We start from the raw sequence: 20579 nt of genomic DNA, 5'->3' as shown, positions 1-20579 counted from the left end.
ACCAGCGTTTATGTAAGAGCACAAAGACGAGGTTAAAAGACACAAATAGAAGTAAGAGAACTGAGTAAAAACAGAAAACGAGAACGGAGAAAAAAGAGAACAGAGTAAAAACGGCTAAAAAAGAGTTTCTGCTCCTTGTTCCATACTGCTATGAACTCCGGGTCGGGGTGAACAGCAAGCGGCTCATTATCATTTAAAAGAACACGTAAAAGCGGGTGTTCTGAACAGAGCTATTTACACAGGGAGAGAGCGCTGCTGTGGGGTTTGATGCTTGTAGTGTTTTGACAAAAGCAGGTCACAGACATTTTATTAGGATTCATTGTAAATAATGGAGATATTATATCTCCTTTATATTATATCCACTTTAAAATGAGAGTTTCATGGAGAAAAGTAGGTAAAAGTAATTTTTTCTAAATTTTGAGCTATTTATGTGAGTACTTTGAGTGAAACATCATGGGATGGTGGTGAATTGTGGGTAATAGCTTTCACTAGACTGTGCTCAGAGAAAGGCATAGTGCACAGCAGTGAGTACCTTATTGGGGAAAATGAAAGTAATGGGACACACTGCAGCCTCACACCTAAACGAGGACATGCAAACAAAAGGTCGGATTGTGCAAGCGCAAGTAATGGAACACGGCTTATAAGAAAACACTTTAAACACACATACACATGCAGGTGTGTATTTATGGGGACATTGCTTTGAGTTACGTTTATTTTGTGGAGACTTACCATAACTACAACGTGACTAACCCTTACCATAACCTTAAAGCCTTCACCTTAAAACGGAACCACATACAGAGAGGTGACCAGCTTGTGGTCCCCATAATGAACCAAGTCACCCAAACTGAGAATGTGAAACCTAGTACAAACACACACACTGGCACAGCAAGCTCTTCAGCCACACTCTGAGCTCTGGTTTGAGTAAGAGCGCTCTGCCCGGAGCTTCAACCTCAGAAACAAATCAACCAAACGGTTGGCAGCTGAGTGTGAACACACACCAGTGACAGGGCACCATGCCCAAGCACAAACACACCGAAGAGCAGCACAGCTCAGAGCCCCACAGCCAGCTCGGCCCCAACGGGCTCAGCCTGATGTTTGTTTTATATCAGGTCGGGTGGGTAGACATTAAGACACTGTCCTTAAGGTTGTAGACTGAGTGCTGGCATCTCAAATATCAGTACATCTAATGTTGTAAAACACGCAGCTGATTAAATGGAAATCATAAGCATCAAAGAGTAATTATCATTTGCACATGATGCAAAATTACATCTCACTACATTCAACAGGGGTATTAACGCCTGGGAGGCAGAACTGCTAAGAAACATTAGCCGATTCATGTTATAAAACATTTATAGATATGAAATACCTTGGAACTGTGTTCTCTGGAGTTGTACAGCTCCATCCCATAATATATTTGGGATAAATAAGAGTGGCGATTGTGATCCTGAACTAATCATCCAACAGCAGTGATCATTGAAGCTCTTGTGGCTGAAAGCCATCAGATCCTCACAGAAATTATTTAAAGATCTGGTGTAAAGCCAGAAAAGCAGAAACTATTATTGCTGCACAGGGAACTAGTTAATGCTCTTAACTGTGTCATAGGGACTGGCCTGTACACTTCGCTTACTGTGCTACAGTGCATGTGTGTTAACACTCATAGCTTCATTGTGTATGTGTGTGTGTGTGTGAGAGAGAGAGCTGTTTTTAGGATCTCAGGGCTCATGAGGGGATCAGGGCTGGAACAGTGGGTGGATGAGTCACTCCTTATGGAGCCAAAGCTGCCTCAGTGTTCACTTGAACGCTCTTCCACATGCTGTGGAACAGAAATGTCATCCCTCACTGTACCTTCTACTCAAGCAGATATAATGAGAACCTACAGAAATTAAGTCGCTCTCAGCGGAGCCTGTCAAATACACAACACACACCGCTCCATTAGAGCAACATCTCTGAGCATTAAAGGAGCCATCCATTTTTTTTTTCAGCACCAAACAAAACTGCAAACTATAATTACGAAGGTGATTATTATTTTCACATGGTTTCTATAAGGTGCCACTCACATAGGGTCAAAAAGCTTTGAAATCCCTGAAGGGACCTGTTTATGCACCATAGAGCGGGTCCATCTCAAGGGCATGGCCTGGTTCAGTACAGGATCTCTTGGTGCTTTTCCACTGCATGGTACTTGCTCTACTCGACTCTACAGCAAAATTGATAATGCACGTGTCTTCCCCACATCACCCCCATCTCATCTGGCCCGATTCCCTCATGGCTCGACTGCACTTTGTTAGACTGCTCCTGCCTACCACAGAAACACCACCTTAGTGTAGTGAGCACATGTTTCTTCTACAGTGAGTTCTGGCGAAATAACAAGGAGTGTGTCCTTCTTCTGCTGAAGTGACAGCCTCTGCTCTTCCAGTAAGGCTTTAAACTACGTTACAAGATTTCTGTAAGGAGCTGATGGCATCCAGCCATTAAAGCAATTAGTGAGGTAATGTATTGATGTTGGATCACAGCTCATCCCATGAGTATTAAAATTAGCTCCATCACTACAGGAAAAACAGCAGTGAGCTGTGGAGCAGCTGAACTTAGGGTTTTCTGTTACTTTATCTGAAACATGGCATTGAACAGCGTGACTTAGTGTAGTTTTATTACATATTCATAAAGATTATACGGTAATGGTCAATATCACGATTAATTGAACATTTTACCATGATTACGGATTAATGGATGATTATTTGTTCAAAAGATAGACACAGCATTTTTCTTTGGTACAAGCTGCTCGAGTTGCTCGGTTGGCCTCTGTGTTTAGGTTCTCCTCAATGTTGCCTCCATGTGGCCGATTGGATGGGGCAGAACCACGTGACTGCATGCATGTTAGAGTGGTTTAAAAGGGACAGTACATGCGCACACAGTGGGGACATATTAAAAAAACAATGAACTGAATTAAATTAAGAGGTTAGATGGTGTAACGGTTGAGTCTGGCTGACTGTCTGTGAGGAGTGTGGTGTGTTCTCCCTGTGTCTGTGTGGGTTTCCTCCAGGTGACTGTCTGTGAGGAGTGTGGTGTGTTCTTCCTGTGTCTGCGTGGGTTTCCTCCGGGTGACTGTCTGTGAGGAGTGTGGTGTGTTCTCCCTGTGTCTGTGTGGGTTTCCTCCGGGTGACTGTCTGTGAGGAGTGTGGTGTGTTCTCCCTGTGTCTGTGTGGGTTTCCTCCGGGTGACTGTCTGTGAGGAGTGTGGTGTGTTCTCCCAGTGTCTGTGTGGGTTTCCTCCGGGTGACTGTCTGTGAGGAGTGTGGTGTGTTCTCCCTGTGTCTGCGTGGGTTTCCTCCGGGTGACTGTCTGTGAGGAGTGTGGTGTGTTCTCCCTGTGTCTGCGTGGGTTTCCTCCGGGTGACTGTCTGTGAGGAGTGTGGTGTGTTCTCCCAGTGTCTGTGTGGGTTTCCTCCGGGTGACTGTCTGTGAGGAGTGTGGTGTGTTCTCCCTGTGTCTGCGTGGGTTTCCTCTGGGTGCTCCGGTTTTCTCCCACAGTCCAAAAACACACGTTGGTAGGTGGATTGGCGACTTAAGTTTCCATAGATGTGAGTGAATGTGGGAGTGTATGTCGCTCTGTGAAGGCCTGGCACCCTCCACCCCTACAGGGTGTGTTCCTGCCTTGCGCCCAGTGATTCCGGGTAGGCTCTGGACCCACCGTGACCCTGAACTGGATAAGCACTTAGAGACAATAAATGATTTAATTAATTTAATTAAAAATGAATATTATCAATATTACAATTGGAAAGTTGATTTCAATTTATTTTAGATTATTTAGTAGAAGCTGTGTGTGCACAGTTGAACACCTGTGTCCACAATGCATTCCTGAACATAAGGAGTGTCTACAAACTTTTGGACAATGTATTTCATTGCCTCTGTGTTGAATGAATGCTTGCAAGTGCTGAATTAAGGGCATGTCGTCTGCTGGGAGATTGATGAGGAATGCAGTGTGGAGGTGACACCTGCGCTGACCTCCAGATCAATAAATCGATCAGCTTGTCGTCTGGTGTGTAATGACATGCCTTGACCACCAGGAGTGAACCCAGACAGAGAAGGAAAGGTCCTCTTAAAGGCAGAGGCCAGAGGGATACTCAGATTAGCCTCATTAACTATACAATGTCCAAAAGTTTGTGGACATCTGGCATTTTCATTCAACTGCACATACATCATTTGTGTTATCTCCATTAAACGCCTCTGACCAATCGAATGGAGAAGCAGGACGAGAGACTAACATCTTCACGCCCAGTGTCAGCTGTGGGCTCAAGGGGCATAAAGCCTCCCAGCATTGAGCTATGGAACAAGCTCTGACTGAGCTTTATCCAGTATCTTAGGGATGAATTAGAGTGTTTTTGAGGCAGAACTAATCTTCCAACACCATCTAAGACCTCTAGGATAAGTTAGAGCTGCATTTTTAATCCAGAATTAATTATAAGACTTCAGTACCTTACCTCTGTAATGTCCTCAGGGGCAGATGTGGCCTAAAGGTTAGAGAAGTAGGCTTGGGTATTGGGGGAGTGAAGGAACAGTGATTTATCCTCCCTCAACATTCACAGCTGAAGTGCACGTGTGAGGAGGCTGGCCCCTGCTCCCAGTGTGTTTTCTTTTTTTATATATACTTTATTAGGAAATTCATACAAAACATCAAGATGCAGAACATTACATACCATAATATTCATACATACCAAACGTCTATAGTTCTAAAAGAGTCCATGGATGTTTGTCTTTTGTTCTTTTATCCACTGTCCTCAATCTTTTCAGTGTGTGTTTTCTCACTGCCCCTAATCCCTACATAGTGAACTGCACAAAATTATTAAAGGGGACTTATTATGCAAAACTCACTTTTTACGTGCTTTTTTATTTCCACTTGGGTGTCTACTGCTTCTATAAACACTCCAAGCGTGAAAAACAAACAAACAAAAAAAACATACATCCATTTTCTGTGAGTCAGATGAAAGCTTTTGGTGTCAGGAATCATATGCTTCTATGAGCCAATTGGATGGCTCCCTTATTGTGATGTCACAATAAAGAAATTTTCCTAGAACCACCCCTCGCCTGCCAACACCCACCAGAGCCCCACCCACTAGATTATTTGAAGATCCGCCATTTTGTTCTGCTGGTTTAAAAAGTGGGAGAGGTTTCGCCAGCAACAGCTTATTTGCATAAAGGTGACAGAGCCCTTAAATGGCTTGTTCTGAAAGGGATTGAAACTGGCGAGAATAGAGCTGGTGACATCTCTTTATGTGAGAGTGATTTTGCTCAAAGAACTTCATGAACTTGTTGTGTACAGCCCACAGAATTGTTCTAACTGGTTTTAAAAAAGAGGTATACTATGTTCCCTTTAAAGTATTAACTATTATTACTACACACTGACAGTGCACTAAATGTTAGACAAGGATACAAACAGTTTTATTTTGAGTGCAAAAACTGTAATTTTATGACATACACTGTGCACTACAGAGAGTGGAGAGAGATATTTGTGATTCAGCCCTTGTTTGGTGTCGCAAACACAGTTTCATTCCTCTGATTTGCAGGAGTCACTTTAGGAGGAGGGTGAAAGTAGAGGGAGGGGCATTTTTGGGTGGATTTTTTCACAACCACATGTACTTTTTTTAACCAAATCACGTACTCTAACTTTAATTAATTAACTGGATTAGCTGTACACTTTGTTTATTGCTACAACTATCTGAATATATGACACTCCATGATAATAAAACCCCATAAAGTGTATCATTTATTCTTATTAATTTATCAAATATTAGTCACAGTTCCAACAGGTGTGGATCGAGGTCCTCCCATTGACGAGGCCTGCACTAAACATATGAAAGGTCAATGTAAAAGGCAACAGGTCTCAACACAAAGGAGATCCATTTTGTTTCAGTTTGTGTCCAATTCCTCAGTTCAGAACTGTATGGACAGACCATACGGCTGTGGATAAGAGACTCATTACAGTCGTGGGGCTAATTGAGAAAAAGCTATAAAGGCAGCAGACTGTGAAATTGCTCGGCAAATAATGTATTCAGAATTAGAGCACACAGAAGAGCCATAGTTGTACAAATAAAGCAGTTCACAAACCTTTATCAACAGAAATACACTATGGCCTTTACAGATTTAATGAAATAGCTACTAGGTCAGTGACCATGTGAACGATTTAAAAATGTTCACTCATTACCAAACACTTCAAACCCCTGCACACTTGGGTAACACTGTAATGGCAAAAAATACCGACACTTTCCCCAAGTACTGCCCTTAGATCAGAATGTTGACCTTCTTTAAACGCCCCCTACAGGTCACTCTCAGCAGGGGCAGATTTTAGCCTCCTGAACATATCTAAATTTAGCGGCTCCTCTTCATTAGCTGTGGCCCTGGCGGCTCTTTCCGACAGCCGTACTCGTCAGGGCCGAGGGGTCAGGGGGCACGTGGCCGTCACCATGGAGACAGAGCAGGGGGCTCGAATACCTGGCTGGAGTGAGGAGGTGGCAGTTTGTATCGAGGCTGTGCCATGCGCCCATCTGCTCCTGGTTACGCTTCCCTGGCAGCGGCTCAGAGAGATGAGGTCAGCCTCTCTTTCTCTCCAACTGTCTGTTTTTTAATTCCTCAGTCCACTCCTGTTTTCCGCATTTCTCTCCATCTACATGTCCAAACACTTGCGGACCCCTGCTCATCTATAAGTTTCTCTGAAATCAACGGCATGAATAGGGAGTTTGTCAGGTCAGCTCTTCTATGGAGGATTTGCACTAGATATTAGCGCTTTGTGATGAGGAGTTGATGGCATTCAGGCTGTAAGAACATTAGTGAGGTCAGATGCTGATGTTGAATGCTTCACTTGATCCAGAGGCAAACTTCATCAGCTGTTTTCCCCAAAGATTCTTATTTTTCGTCAATATTCGTTTAGTTAAAACTTTCTCACAATGAAGACTAGACAAAACCTTCCATCCATTCATTCATTATCTGTAACCCTTATCCAGTTCAGGGTCACGGTGAGTCCAGAGCCTACCTGGAATCATTGGGCACAAGGCGGGAATACACCCTGGAGGGGGCGCCAGTCATTCACAGGGCTAGACAAAACCTAAATAAGTGTAATTTAAAGGCAATTATGGTGAAATGTGTTGCAATTTTTGACAATGAATAAAAACTATTTAATAAAGGGAAAGGTTGGTAAATGACATTATTTCAGTTTAGGAAACAGAAAATCTCAAGGAAATAAGAACAGGAAAATGCTCTGTATGTTTGCAGCTGTCAAGGCGCATTCAGAGCTTCTTCAGCAGGAAGACTCTGAAACACACTGTGAGGTAATTTTATATATGACATTATGAACACACCGCAGTATCTGCCACTATGTCTCATGATTGTGTGGGAGAAAGAGGCATGGGAAAAGATGGTGATGGTCTGGGAGTCGCTCGTATTAACTGTTCATGATTCAAAGTTGCCAAATGCCTTCCATAACTTAACATAATATGTTATTTCTTTTTTGAGTGTTAGTAATAAATAACACCTCTAAAATAGTAAAACCTTAAATAATTTCATTAAAGCTAAGCTATTTTTTATTTAATGAACTAAAACTAAACTACAATATTATTAGTTTTCATCAATTAAAGCTAATAATAATTAAATAAATTAAATTTAAGATTAAATTTGAGAGATTAAATATACATTTTAGTCAAGAGACTAAGAATACTAACTAAACCAAACCAAAAAAACCTGCCAAGATTAACACTGCATATACAGCAGCCATTACACTGACACTTAGTGGCCTTCACATATCCTGAGCTTGAGACCTAAATCTAGTTTAAACATGGCTGCCCTGTGTGAGGCGACCCCTTCTATGGATCATAAAAATTGGTACAATATACCAAGAATTTAATTCTTCAAAAATGTTAAAGTCTTAAATAATCACGTTCATAAACTCATTTTCTCCTTTTTGTTGCTTACAATGATTTCTCTTTAGAAAAAACTGAGTTAACCCTGGTTTAAGTCACTGTGTATTTCCATCTTTGTATCAGAACAGTGCAGAAACAGCTGCTCCTGCTGCACCAGCGAGGACCCTCCACCTCCAGCTAAAGTCTGGGGTCCGAACATGTGGTCAAATGACAAAGTGAAGTAAAGCCGTAGAGCAAGATGAGGGCAGACAGGAGAGATGTGCCCATGGCCCAGACAAGTGAATCGCACAGGTCTTACACACACACACACACACACACACACACACACACTGGCCCAGCAGAGCCCACCCTCAGGGTCTCAATCCAACAGAGACACAACAGCTCTTTGAAAAGGTCAACCATCCTTGAAGAGACATAACAAACACACACACACACACACACACACACACAACAAAGCAAATTATAACAGTGTTAGAAGGGCAGTTAGAGATAGATAGATAGATAGATAGATAGATAGATAGATAGATAGATAGATAGATAGTTGATAGATAGATAGATAGATAGATAGATAGATAGAGTAAATGAAACATAATCAATAATCAATCAAGTTTGTGGACACTTTTCCACAGAATAATTTCCACTGCATTAAGCTGCACCCACTGTGAAAACAAACGCTCGACTGAGCACATACTATTTGTACAATGCCCACAGAAGAGAGGTATAAATCATGGGGCTGTGGAGCAGAGCAGCTGTGTTAGAACTGGTGATGGAGCTGTTTAGGGACGGGTTATAGCAGCGTTTGTAAACCACAGCTAATCACCTAACACCTGTAGAAGACACCATGATTGTTTATGTGGTTGAAAGCAATCAAACCTTCACATCAATGTGTCACAATCTAGTTTAAAGCCTCTCAGGAACCGCAGAGACTGTTCCTTCAGCAAATATCACACTACTTTACAAACCTGTGCCCCTCCTGTGTACACTTTCTCTTACAGATGAATAAAAAGCCTGTTCTAGCAAATATTACATCACTGTAAATCTGCCAGACCCTCCAAATGTACACGGTTATCTCTGCATTTATTTCATCATCCCCCATATGGTCAACCCCTGCAGTGATGCTGAGTCCAGTCCAGATATTTACAGCTTACTTTATGGTACAATAGCCTTTTGTAATGAAAACAGTGGTCAGCACCTTCTGGCTGCTCTCTTTTTACACGCAGTTAATTTGCAGTTAACTGAAACCAAACCTGTGTTCTCACCGACACAGAAGCATTAACAAGTGAAATTAAGAAGGGTTTTAGAGATATGTTCGTTAACCCTTTAAAGTCAAGCTGAAATGAAAAAGGAACCTCTTAAAGTGTGATTACACAGGCAAAAGTAAATGAAGGTAAAGGACACATGGAATATGTGGGCATTAATGGTCACATCATTTATTTTCCTAAAGGGAACACGATTGAGCCTCAAATCCACTGAAGGATACATGAGCTGCCCACTCTAGGACTTTGCTCTTGTATATTTTCCTTGTGCCATCAACTACCATCGGCACATGCGTGATTAATGTCATATTTCAGACTCTGACTAATAGTCAATAATAAGGTGCATGTTCAGAGATGAACGCAGTGCGTCCAACAGTGAAGGAAGCTTGGAGCTTCTTTCACAGTGATGGAAAGTAGACACCCATGCTCGCCAGCTTCTCTAGAGCAGATTTTAATTAGTCAAAAGAGTCACTGCTCAATGGGGAGATGTTAGGGAGCACTGGGTTTAAAGATGTAAAATGTGATGTGCTGGATTTATTTGATGTAGAACACTGTAAAATAAAGAAACTAAATATATGAGATGAACACCTGGTACAATTATCTCTCTCTCTCAGTATCTCTCTCTCTCTCTCTCTCTCGCTCTCTCTCTCTGTTTGTGCTGTTGACAGTGTTGTTTCTGGGCTCTAGTACAAGGAGTTAAGTGTTACACTGTGTAATTACGCAGAGGGACACACACACAACAAAGCCCTGTCAGTTCTACCCTGATACCTCAGAGGCCGGGACCCAGGGGCCAAGGGAGCAAGAAGAACAACAACCTCCCTCCAGAGACTGTGGTCAGGGCAAGATAGGTCCACACAGTCCTGTAGCAACGAGAACAATCCAAAACACTGTTAAAGCCATGGCTTAATTTGGCGGAAAATAATTAAAGCCTTTTCTGAGACTGTGAGGTGTGTGGTGTGTTCTCCCTGTGTCGGTGTGGGTTTCCTCCAGGTTCCTCCAGGTTCACTCCCAGTGTCAAATTACTCAAAATACTACAGCCCATGTTGGTAGGATCGACATGAAAGTTCCAAAAAGCAAAGCTTGATTTAGCAGCGTGACAAAATACTGCACTCAATCAGTGCAAATTAGTGATTAGTGATTATACCCTGCTTTAGTCTGCTGCCGTTTTCACATCTGTAGTCTCTCTCCAGCAGTGTTCACCTCACTTTTCCTTCCCTCATTTTCAGTGTAGTATAATGGGGTGACCAGACGTCCTCTTTTACCCGGACATGTCCTCTTTTTTAGACTTAAATAAATGTCCGGGCGGAATTTCACAAACGTCCGGAATTTTGTTTTTCTAGAGTTTACATAGAACTTCGAGAAGTTTCCACAAACTAGTCCCGCCCTCCCCTACTCCGATTGGTTCGCTTGAGTGAGAAGGGGGCGTGGTGAAGTAGCTTAAAATCTTCTGATTGGACGGTCTGACTGTAGAGCTACCGTTATTGGTCGATAACCTTCTCTGTAAATATGTAATTGGTCAGTCTGTTCCCCCCGGAGAAGTGTCCTCTCTTTCACCATCTCAGATCTGGTCACCCTAAGTATAATGAGTGGGCTTTGGTGGTTACATATGTACTGAACATTTACAGGCAATACAATACAACACCTATTTATAGCATCTACACGATATTAATGATCATCACATGCCTCAGTCAACTGCTGCCGTGCCACACAAATATCACAGTGGTAAAAAAGTAGCCTGAATTTTATCCAGACTATTAAGCTACAGGATATTCTGTGCAAATTCACTACAGGAACTACATTTCCCACAATGCCCCAGCATCTTTCCAAAATCTTAAGCAGCTAACAGCCTTCAGTTGGAACAAATTTAGCTTGACTTTTTACACAAAGTAATGGATACTCTAAAATATTTAAATCAGCCACGCAACAGAATGATAATTATTGATCATTGTGATATATTGTAATTATAGCCACTTATAACAGTAGAACCTACTGAAAACACACGTTAACCACTAAACCCAACACTCAGACATTCCCTGCCCACAGAAAATAAAAATAAGAGCGTGATACAGCACCCAACATAAACTACTCATGAGCTTGTTCTATTTAAAGACTTGTTTATGGATCGTTCAATTCTAAACAATGTCAAATTTAATTAGGAACTACAGATAACATCTAATTACACAAACCTATCACATTGCAGTGTACCCCGTGTGTATAGATGTCAGGAGAATGTGAATGGTGCAATGCCAAAGTGGATGAGATTTATACAGTTTCTGTTTCTGTTTGTTCAAGAAAGTTCACGTTTGAATTCAAATAATAACGTAATCTTTAGTGATAATTGGTTATTAATTTCTCATCAATGGCAGAGTCTTGTTAAACCGACTTTTTACTAGATACACACTTCTACCCCTAAGACAGCAAAGGATACAATAAGCACTCTAGAAATGCCCCTGGCTCATGTGAGAAAGTGGCAATAAAGTCTTCATACGTGACGTCAGATGCAGATCAAAAGTTGAATGTCTTGTTTTATCCCATGTCCAATACAGGACTAAGGCTGTCCACAGAATATACTGAGGGATGGTATTGTTTCATAGTGTGTGGGTTGGTGGGCTTCAGATCCCCACATTAATGTGCACATTCTGGCTTTGTTTAAATAATCAGGTAACTCAAGAACCCTACATTGCCGTATTCAGTATAAATACTCAAATTACTGTGGCCATCTCTACCTCAACATCAGTGTGTTAATGCATAGAAGTCTTTGGACCAAAAACCCCTGTATATCTTTTTGAAAGCAGAGGACAAAGCCACAGTGCGAATGAATGGTCAGCCCTGCACTTGATACATCTCCAGCACACATCAAAATAATCACACCTTCAGCATCTCTGGAAATAAGCTTATTTCAAAGGAAACTAAAGGTGAGAGCAGAGAACAGAGGAGAAAGGAGAATGAGAGAGGAGAGAGAGAAGGGGGGGATAACGAGACACATGAAGAAGAAGCGATTGTGCGAGCGAAGAAGTCACACTGACCCGAGCGAGTGACAGCAGTGATGGAGAGGAGAGACAGAAGAACGAGGACAAGACAGAGAGGAACACAGAGTTCAGAAGAACATGAAAGACGCTGAAAGACAAGTGAGAAACTCAAAACGGAGAAGTGCCAGTGAAAAGCGAGAGCCCTGAGAAATCGACGTGCCTCGTTAAGGGACCTGTCTCTGTTGCTTTCTCATGAGAAGGTTTCTGATAAGTTTGGAAAAAACTCACCAAACATGTAGCATTCATTCAGAGATTAAGCTGAAACATCATGATTGTGACATCACAATTAAATTATGAACTCATTTACATATAACCACTTAATCAGCCAATAGCGGGTCAGCTTGTAGAAGTGATAAACCTAAGGTGTTTTCCCATTGCATGATATGAGGTCGGCTTGATGCATTTTCCCTCGTCACTTTTTAACTAGCACAGCTCCCCCACAAAATGTAATCTGTGACGTCGCAAACCACTGTCTCTTAACGCTAACCACCAACTTTGAAAACCACAATGGCAGCGTTAACTTTAGCTGCTGTTTACTCCCTGTTGCAGCGTCCACCTCTCGCTGGAGTTTTTTGTTGGCTACCAATCCAAGGAGCATTTGGATTGGTACCCACTTCAAAACACTGCTGCATAATTTTGAGCAGCAGTTATGAGTCCGATAAAAACAAATGTGATCTGGAGTGGGAGTCCAGGATGTTTGTCCTGGAGGTCTTCATTTCGCAGTGTAAACAAGTCTCTCTGGACAATCGGCGCCCTGCAATGTTTACATGTCACATTTATACCAGGCCTGAGCAGGGACTAAAAAGTACCATGTTCCAGAGACCAGATTTGGCCGGTGGTAAAGTTCACAGCAGTATCTGCACTTTGCTGGTGATAAAGTGAAATGTATGGTACATGGTACGTTTTCCCTTAATGAAAGCTGACGGTGGAGGGAGGGGGAAGGGAGTCCTGACTGCTGGTGCATGACCATGTAAGTCTATATCAAAAAACAGAGGAAACATCAGTGCAGTTTTATCAGAGAAAATGTTTGTTTTGATAATGATAAGATATTGTGGTGTGGGCTCTGGGTCTTGTTGAGGGCACAGGCATGCAGAGTAGTTCCCATCAGGCCCTGTTCCTCCCCCTGCTCCAGTCAAACAAAGACCCCTGTTGTGTTGTTTTGTGCATAAAGATGGTGGTCTCGTGCATGTTTCCCTAATCCACTCTTCTCCTGATCCATACTTATCTCTCTATTTATGGGTTGCAGGTCACATTGCTGTGAAGAGTAACCACCACTGGGGACACACTCATTGCTCAAACACATAACTCAAATAAAACTGATATTGAATTTAGACGTTAAGGTAAAAGAGATATAAGTATGAATCCCTGACCCATTAATCCATGTGACGTGTGTAAACAGAGCTATGCTCGTCTGTGTCCGTCAGTAGAGGAGTTCGGGCCATATCCGAAAGTAGCGCCATACTCTCTACATAGCGCATATCACAGACACTAAAATATTAATAGTAATACTGCACACAGACAGCAATTAGACGCTCATTCGACAGGGAAACATGAACTTTGTTTCTCACTAAAACTATTTTCAACATACAACGCACTGTGATATTTCAGACCAACTGGGCCCTACGGAGGGTGCAGAGAGACATTTGGGATTCTGCCTCGACTTCGCTGCAGTGTGGAAACATCCCTCACTGATCAGTTTTTTAGACAAGAACTACTTTAAAGAACTAAATTTTAAGCCAAACCAGATAAACAATTTAATCAGATAGTAGCAATAAAACATTATTCACCAAGAATCAGTTCCACTTTCAGGGGTCAGGGACAGCGGGGTCAGATTATTAGCCTGTAAACGAGGAGAAAAGACTAAGACAAAGGCTTAGTGGCTTGTGTCTGTAGTCTCTTACACACTAGGAAAAAAATAAAGAAGTGGAATAAGACGACTACCGAAGCTTGTGTATGATGTGTATGAATAACTCAGAGAAACGCATCAGAGTCTGACACTTTTCCATTAGATCCGATGAAAATGCTAATATGGCTAATGGAGGGTAACAGTCTTTTTCTCATCATTATGCAACACAGTGGGAGTCCTTTACCCCCTGACGCAGAGGCGGTGGGCTTCTGTGTTTCTGAGTGTTGTGAGGCTCTCTCCAGTGCTGTGTAAAAGAGAATTTTATCCATCTTTCCCATCTGTTAACATTAGTGCCATGCTCTGAAACCAGAAATTGTGTCTATGTTTGCTGCTGTGTGGGGCGAGCTCACCTCTTTGCTGTCTAATATAATGTATCTCTCCCCAACCACCATGTTTTCCTCACCTTTCTTTCAACACAGATGCCACAATATATTACTCTGGGCTTAAGACTGACTTCTATAACGAAGTAACACCAACTTGGGACATCACATCACCCAGAAGCGAATACAGAGTATTATTCTGTACCTTGCTGGTTGAGCTGCAGCGTACTCTTGCTCCACTGAGACAAGCCGACGATGGCTACCATCTTGGCGCCCAGGCTGGAGCGACGCTTCTTGGTAGTGACCACACCGGTGGAGTCAGACCCTGAGCTGCTGGGGCTCTTCTCCAGGTTGTACATGGCGCCGCTGATGCTGGAGCTTCGCACCACGTTCCGGGAGGACGTCACACTCATGCCCCCGGGACTGGGCACCTCCACTGAGCTGCTGAGCATCATAATCCACTCAGGCCTCTGGAGAGGGGGCACACTGGGGCTGTGGGAGAAGAGAAGAGAAGAGAAGAGAAAAGAGGAGTAAAAGGTTTAGAATGTTGTGATTCTATTACATTCTCTTGTTGACGGATTACTTTGATCTAAATGCTTATACATTGTTTGCATTTTGACGTGGTGGTGGTGGTCTGTTAGTGTGTGTTGCGTTGATACGAGTGGATCAGACACAGCAGTGTCTGCTGGAGTTTTTAAACCCCTCAGTGTCTGGACTGAGAACAGTCCACCGACCAAAAACATCCAGCCGACAGCGTCCTGTGTCACTGATGAAGGACTAGAGGACGACCGACACACACTGTGCAGCGACAGATAAGAGCTACTGTCTCTGACTTCACATCTACAAGGTGGACAGTGAGTGGACAAAAACTCCAGCAGCACTGCTGTGTCTGATCCATTCATTGACTACAACTGCAAAGTAACTTAACTACATACTGGACACATTCTCCATGCACCACACTTTTGTTATCATAGAGGTGACCTGCTTAGGCCTTGCATCCTTATATGGGCACATCCAGTGTGATGACACGCTGACAGCTCTGCTTCACTGGAAGTGAAAGGCACTGGGAATGAGACAAATGGTTTTCCAGTAACGACAGTGTGGGGTGGTTTCCTTCCTCTGCTCCAAACAGAGATAGAGGTAACCGAGGAGATGGGAGATAACCTTCACCTGGGAGTGGACTCCACAGTGAGAGGGTCATCCTTCACCAGTGACACTGTTTAGTCCTGAGGGAAAACCACGACCCAATAATAAACACACACACACACAGAGAGAGAGAGAGAGAGAGAGAGAGAGACAGAGAGTGACATGCAAACACACCCTCCTAGAACATTTCTGAGACTTTCTCGAGTTCTTAAAGAAGAACCACTCCTTATCTGACAAGGTCTTGTGAAAGTTAAACATGCCCCTTCTCTTCTCCTCTAATTGCGGAATGTGAATGCCAAGATTAAATCCACAACCCAAGGGCGCATTAAATATGAAGACACTCTGCGGTCGGCTGAGTCCTGCCAGACTCCTCTACTCCACATGCTCTCTCTCTCTCTCTGACACTCTATCACTTCCTCCATCTCTCCCTCTCATTCAATATCATTCCCAACCCTTTATGCCTCTTTTTTCTGGCATTTTCTCTCTCTTTCTCTCTTTCACACACACACACACATACATACACTCCTGTAACACTTTTGGTTAATCACGTGTTTAGCTGCATGATCTGTACAGTAAAAAATTACTCTACGAAGAATGGTGAAGTGTGATCAAACCCCAAGTCCTTCAGCATCTTCAGCATCAAGTAAAACAGAAAATTAAACCGCAGCCTCAAGGACTACAAATAACATCACACTCTGCAAGATTTATGGTGTCATTTTCCATCCACATCTTGCCTTCTTCCCAGTCCAGTCTTAGAAGTTGGTTGTTGGTCCTATCACCTGAGATGACTTCAACCACTAATTTGAATTCAGGTGATGTCTCAAATATAAAAGGCTGGGGGTCTAATGGCTCTTTTCCATTTGTGTGGTACTTACTCGACTCGGCACGGCTTGACATGCTTTTCAGCCCTTGTCCCTAGATGCTTTTTCACTTGCACAGCTCTTTCCCCTGCGAAATGTATTTGACGTCACAAAGCACCATCTCTAATGGCAGTAGAATGTTAAGTGCAGTTTACTCATGGTGTATTCATGTGATGTTCATATTTTTGAGGTTTTTTTGGGACTGAACATGGCGCCCTGCCCCAGTTTTACAGAGTTTGTTTGTACCTTGTTGCACATTCGCAAACTCTATCTGAAGTTTTTTTGCCTGCCGCCAATCTAAGGAGCGTTTGAACCTCTTCAAAAGGCCATGGTGTAATTTACGAGCTGCCGCTGTGAGTCGGATAAAAACGAAATGGGATCTCTGCTGGAGTGTTTACAGACGGAGAGTTTGTGCTGGATGTCTCCATTTTGTGGTGATCTACGTGGATCTCTCTCAGTCCAATCAGTGCTCTGCAAGATTTACACGTCACATTTTGCGCTAATGGTACTAACTGCCCACGAGCAGGGACTAGAAAAAAGCATAGTTTCTGTGTGTATCAGGTAGCGGGTTTCATTGTTCATTCACTGCCTGTAAGCGCTTATCCAGTTCAAGGTTGTGGTGGGTCCGGTGTCTACCCAGAATGACTGGGTGCACGGCGGGAACACACTCTGGGGAAGGTGGGAGTCTAGATCTTCAATTAAGGAACATTTGCTGTCTTTAGTTACAAAATATAGCAAACTGGTTTAATTGTGTTTTAAAGCAATTTTTTTATTTTCAAATGATCAATTCCAAATGTTCTTTCATTTTGTATCGTACTTATAAGCTTTTCAACCTCTTCCTCACATAGATGTCTTTTTTTAAATTGACAGCTTCTCTCTTTCATAATTAACTCTATTATATTTGTATATGTGTGTGTAAGGATTTGTATTTTGTTAATGAAATAATCATTAAAATAGTTAGAAATTAATTCGGGCTTTGATAGTGAACACTCTACCTCTATAGAAAATGCCACCAAATTTCCCTTCCTACCTTATATACTACTGAAACACTGATATATATATATAGGGCGGCACGGTTCCTCCGGGTGACTGTCTGGGAGGAGTGTGGTGTGTTCTCCCTGTGTCTGCGTGGGTTTCCTCCGGGTGACTGTCTGTGAGGAGTGTGGTGTGTTCTCCCTGTGTCTGCGTGGGTTTCCTCCGGGTGACTGTCTGTGAGGAGTGTGGTGTGTTCTCCTTGTGTCTGCGTGGGTTTCCTCCGGGTGCTCCAGTTTCCTCCCACAGTCCAAAAACACACGTTGGTAGGTGGATTGGTGACTCAAAAGTGTCCGTAGGTGTGAGAGTGTGAGTAAATGTGTGTGTATTCCGCCTTGCGCCCAATGATTCCAGGTAGGCTCTGGACCCACCGCAACCCTGAACTGGATAAAGGTTACAGATAATGAATGAATGAATTCATTAATTCATATATATTTATATATAGCCCAGTTATTGCCATTAAGTTTTTTCCATTAGTGTAAATATGGTCATGTTGAGGTTTTTATTCCCTCGTTATCTGTCACAGTTCTTGTTGGTACTTTATGTAACATGCATCTAATGTATTTAGCCACTTCTTTTTAATCGAACAAGACACTGATAGCCAATCAATGTTTATGTCCCCTAGAAAATATATTTCCCTTTTCCCGTCTGACACTGTATCCAACATTTCCCCCATCATCTCTAAGTATCTACTGTCAGCACTAGGTGGTCTATAACAGCATCCTACAAGTACAGGTGGTATGTGACGTAACTAGTTCATTAGAAGTCACTGTGTTTGCCTGAATCTAAATCACAACCCCACCACCGTATTGGTTCCTATTGTTCCTATAAACATTAAACCCTTGTATTTCTAATTCCCCGTTATCAAAAGTACAGTCTGGGTGTGTTTCTGATGCTGCTGCTAAAACCTGGAGATTATATCTTTCCATTATTTTTTATTTCTTAAACTACATATATTAAGGTGTGCTATGTTTACCCCACCCTTTGGTAGTTTATTTACGAATGGCATTTTATGTTTGATTTCATGGTTGTTCTACATCATCTTATATCAATGGACTGCTTAGTTCCGCACATTATCTCTTCATGTTTGTGCTCTGGTGCCTGTACGTACAGCCGGACTCACACCTCTTATTCTATGTACCTCTTCTGCATTATTTTCTTGTTTATGCCACTTCACCTCTCTCTCTCTTGCAGCTTCCACGGCTGGAATGAGTTCTTTTCTTTTCTGACGGACAGCTTCTGTGTAGTCCTCACTAGAGCAGATATTGCTCCCCTTTAGACAGTTGTTTTGTCTTTGTGTCTTAGACATTTCACTACTGCAGAACGTGGTCTAGACACATTGTTTACTGTGTTTCCAGTGCGATGAGCCCTTTCAATTTCCACCTTTGTACCGTCCATGTGTAACTTTTCCAACATCAGTTTCTTTACTTTGTCCTCTGTTTCTGACCAGTTCTGCAGTGATTTTCTATCATTTCTGATCATATGCTCCAGGGTGTGGTGTCTAGAAACTTTATCCTGAATTGCACTGACCACAAACTGTGTTATTGTGCAGCTTTAAATGAGACAAACAAAAGATCCGACATTTACTGAAGTACAGCAGCCCAGCAGGGGGCGCTGTCAGGGTCCTACCTGCACCAAAACAAAAAGAGCCTTTGCTTTTCTATTTCTTTTCTGTAAAATGTTGCCCTGATGAAAGAGGCTCATCAAAAGCTAAAATACTAGCACCTTTAAATAATGCACGTTCCACAGGGTTCATTAATAATGAGGATTATACGGAATATAAGAGCCAAGCACACGCTGAGTAACCACAACAAGCTCAGCTGGAAATGAGAGTGAGAGAGAGTGAGAGAGAGAGAGAGAGAGAAACAGAAGGTGGAAGAAGAAAATGAAGAAGAAGAGAAAGAGGAATATAGAGACTCCATCGATGTCATCTCTAAAATGGATTTCTGTTTCTTTTTTTCCTTCTTCTGCTGGAGCTGAAGAGCGTTTGCTCTCCCGGGAGGATTCTCTCCATCTCTCAACCGCAAACGAGCAAAAGGAGGAGACAACAAGAGCACCAGAGAGAACAGAGAGGGAGAGAGAAGGATAGAGAGAGAGAGAAGTGGGGGAATAATTCTATTACTGACGCAGGAGATGAGGGGAAATTAGGCCGAGGGAGAATAAAAAGCCAGAGAAGGAAAGAGGAAAGAAGGAGAAAAGAGAGCAGAGTGTGTTCTCTCTGTCCAATAAGCTGCTTCAGACATCCATCCAGACCACAGGCATCGTTTTAAGGAGGATGGGGGGGATTACAACCCTCCCAGTACTTAGAGCTCGGACGTATAAGATGGCTGGGCGGTCGTTTGTATTCAGAGCACTTGCTGTTCTTAACGGTCTATTGCTGATAAACAGTTAGTCTAAGTGCAGGCGGAGGAACACAAACTCTTTGGGATTAAACTGTAATCTTTTATAGCTTTACGCCAATCAGCAATTCCTGATCAAAGGTTCTCTCTGGTCTCAGAGCAAAACGCTCGCTTTGAGACACATGAAGTTCCAACACGTCTTTTCAAGCAGGCACTAATGCAGAGTCAACACATTCAACACGCTTGGAGGAGAGCATTAACTCCCCTTTGTCGGTCGGTCTCTCTCTCTCTCTCTCTCTCTCTCTATGAAGACATTGCATTGGTTTGTATGTGTGTGTGTGTGTGTGTGTGTGTGTGTGTGTGTGTGTGTGTGTATGTGTGTGAGAGAAAATTGAAGCGGTTCAAATGGACCTCAACATGCTTGGAGGAGAGTGCTAACTGCCTTGTCTCTCTCTCTCTCCCTCTCTCTCCCTCTCTCTCTCTCCCTCTCTCTCTCTCTCTCTCTCTCTATGAAGACATTGCATTGGTTTGTGTGTGTGTGTGTGTGTGTGTATGTGTGTGAGAGAAAATTGAAGCGGTTCCACCGGACCTCAACATCTTTGGAGGAGAGTGCTAACTGCATTCTCTCTCTCTCTCTCTCTCTCTCTCTCCCCCCCACCCACCCCCACAGTCTGGAGGCATCTGCTTTCTAAGATGACATTGCACTGGTTGTTTTGTGTGTGTGTGTGTATGTGTGTGATGGCTTAGGGGAACTTGGAGCTGAATTTATCTTCATTGACCATGCTCCCT

General features: G+C 42.8%; 1 protein-coding gene across 1 annotated transcript in view; it reads right to left on the bottom strand.

The window, feature by feature from the left end:
* The window catches only part of rims3 (regulating synaptic membrane exocytosis 3), a 73884-nt gene that overhangs the window by 44988 nt on the left and 8317 nt on the right, over nucleotides 1–20579 (bottom strand). The window contains exon 2 of the mRNA XM_066675737.1: nucleotides 14619–14905. Within this exon, the coding sequence (XP_066531834.1) occupies nucleotides 14619–14868 (250 nt within the window). The 5' untranslated portion in view covers nucleotides 14869–14905. The remainder of the gene's footprint in view (nucleotides 1–14618; nucleotides 14906–20579) is intronic.

The sequence above is a fragment of the Hoplias malabaricus genome, chromosome 6 (genome assembly GCF_029633855.1).
Source record: "Hoplias malabaricus isolate fHopMal1 chromosome 6, fHopMal1.hap1, whole genome shotgun sequence".
Taxonomy (NCBI): domain Eukaryota; kingdom Metazoa; phylum Chordata; class Actinopteri; order Characiformes; family Erythrinidae; genus Hoplias; species Hoplias malabaricus.
Note: the sequence above shows the minus strand (reverse complement) of the source record. Positions and strands in the feature narration are given on the sequence as shown.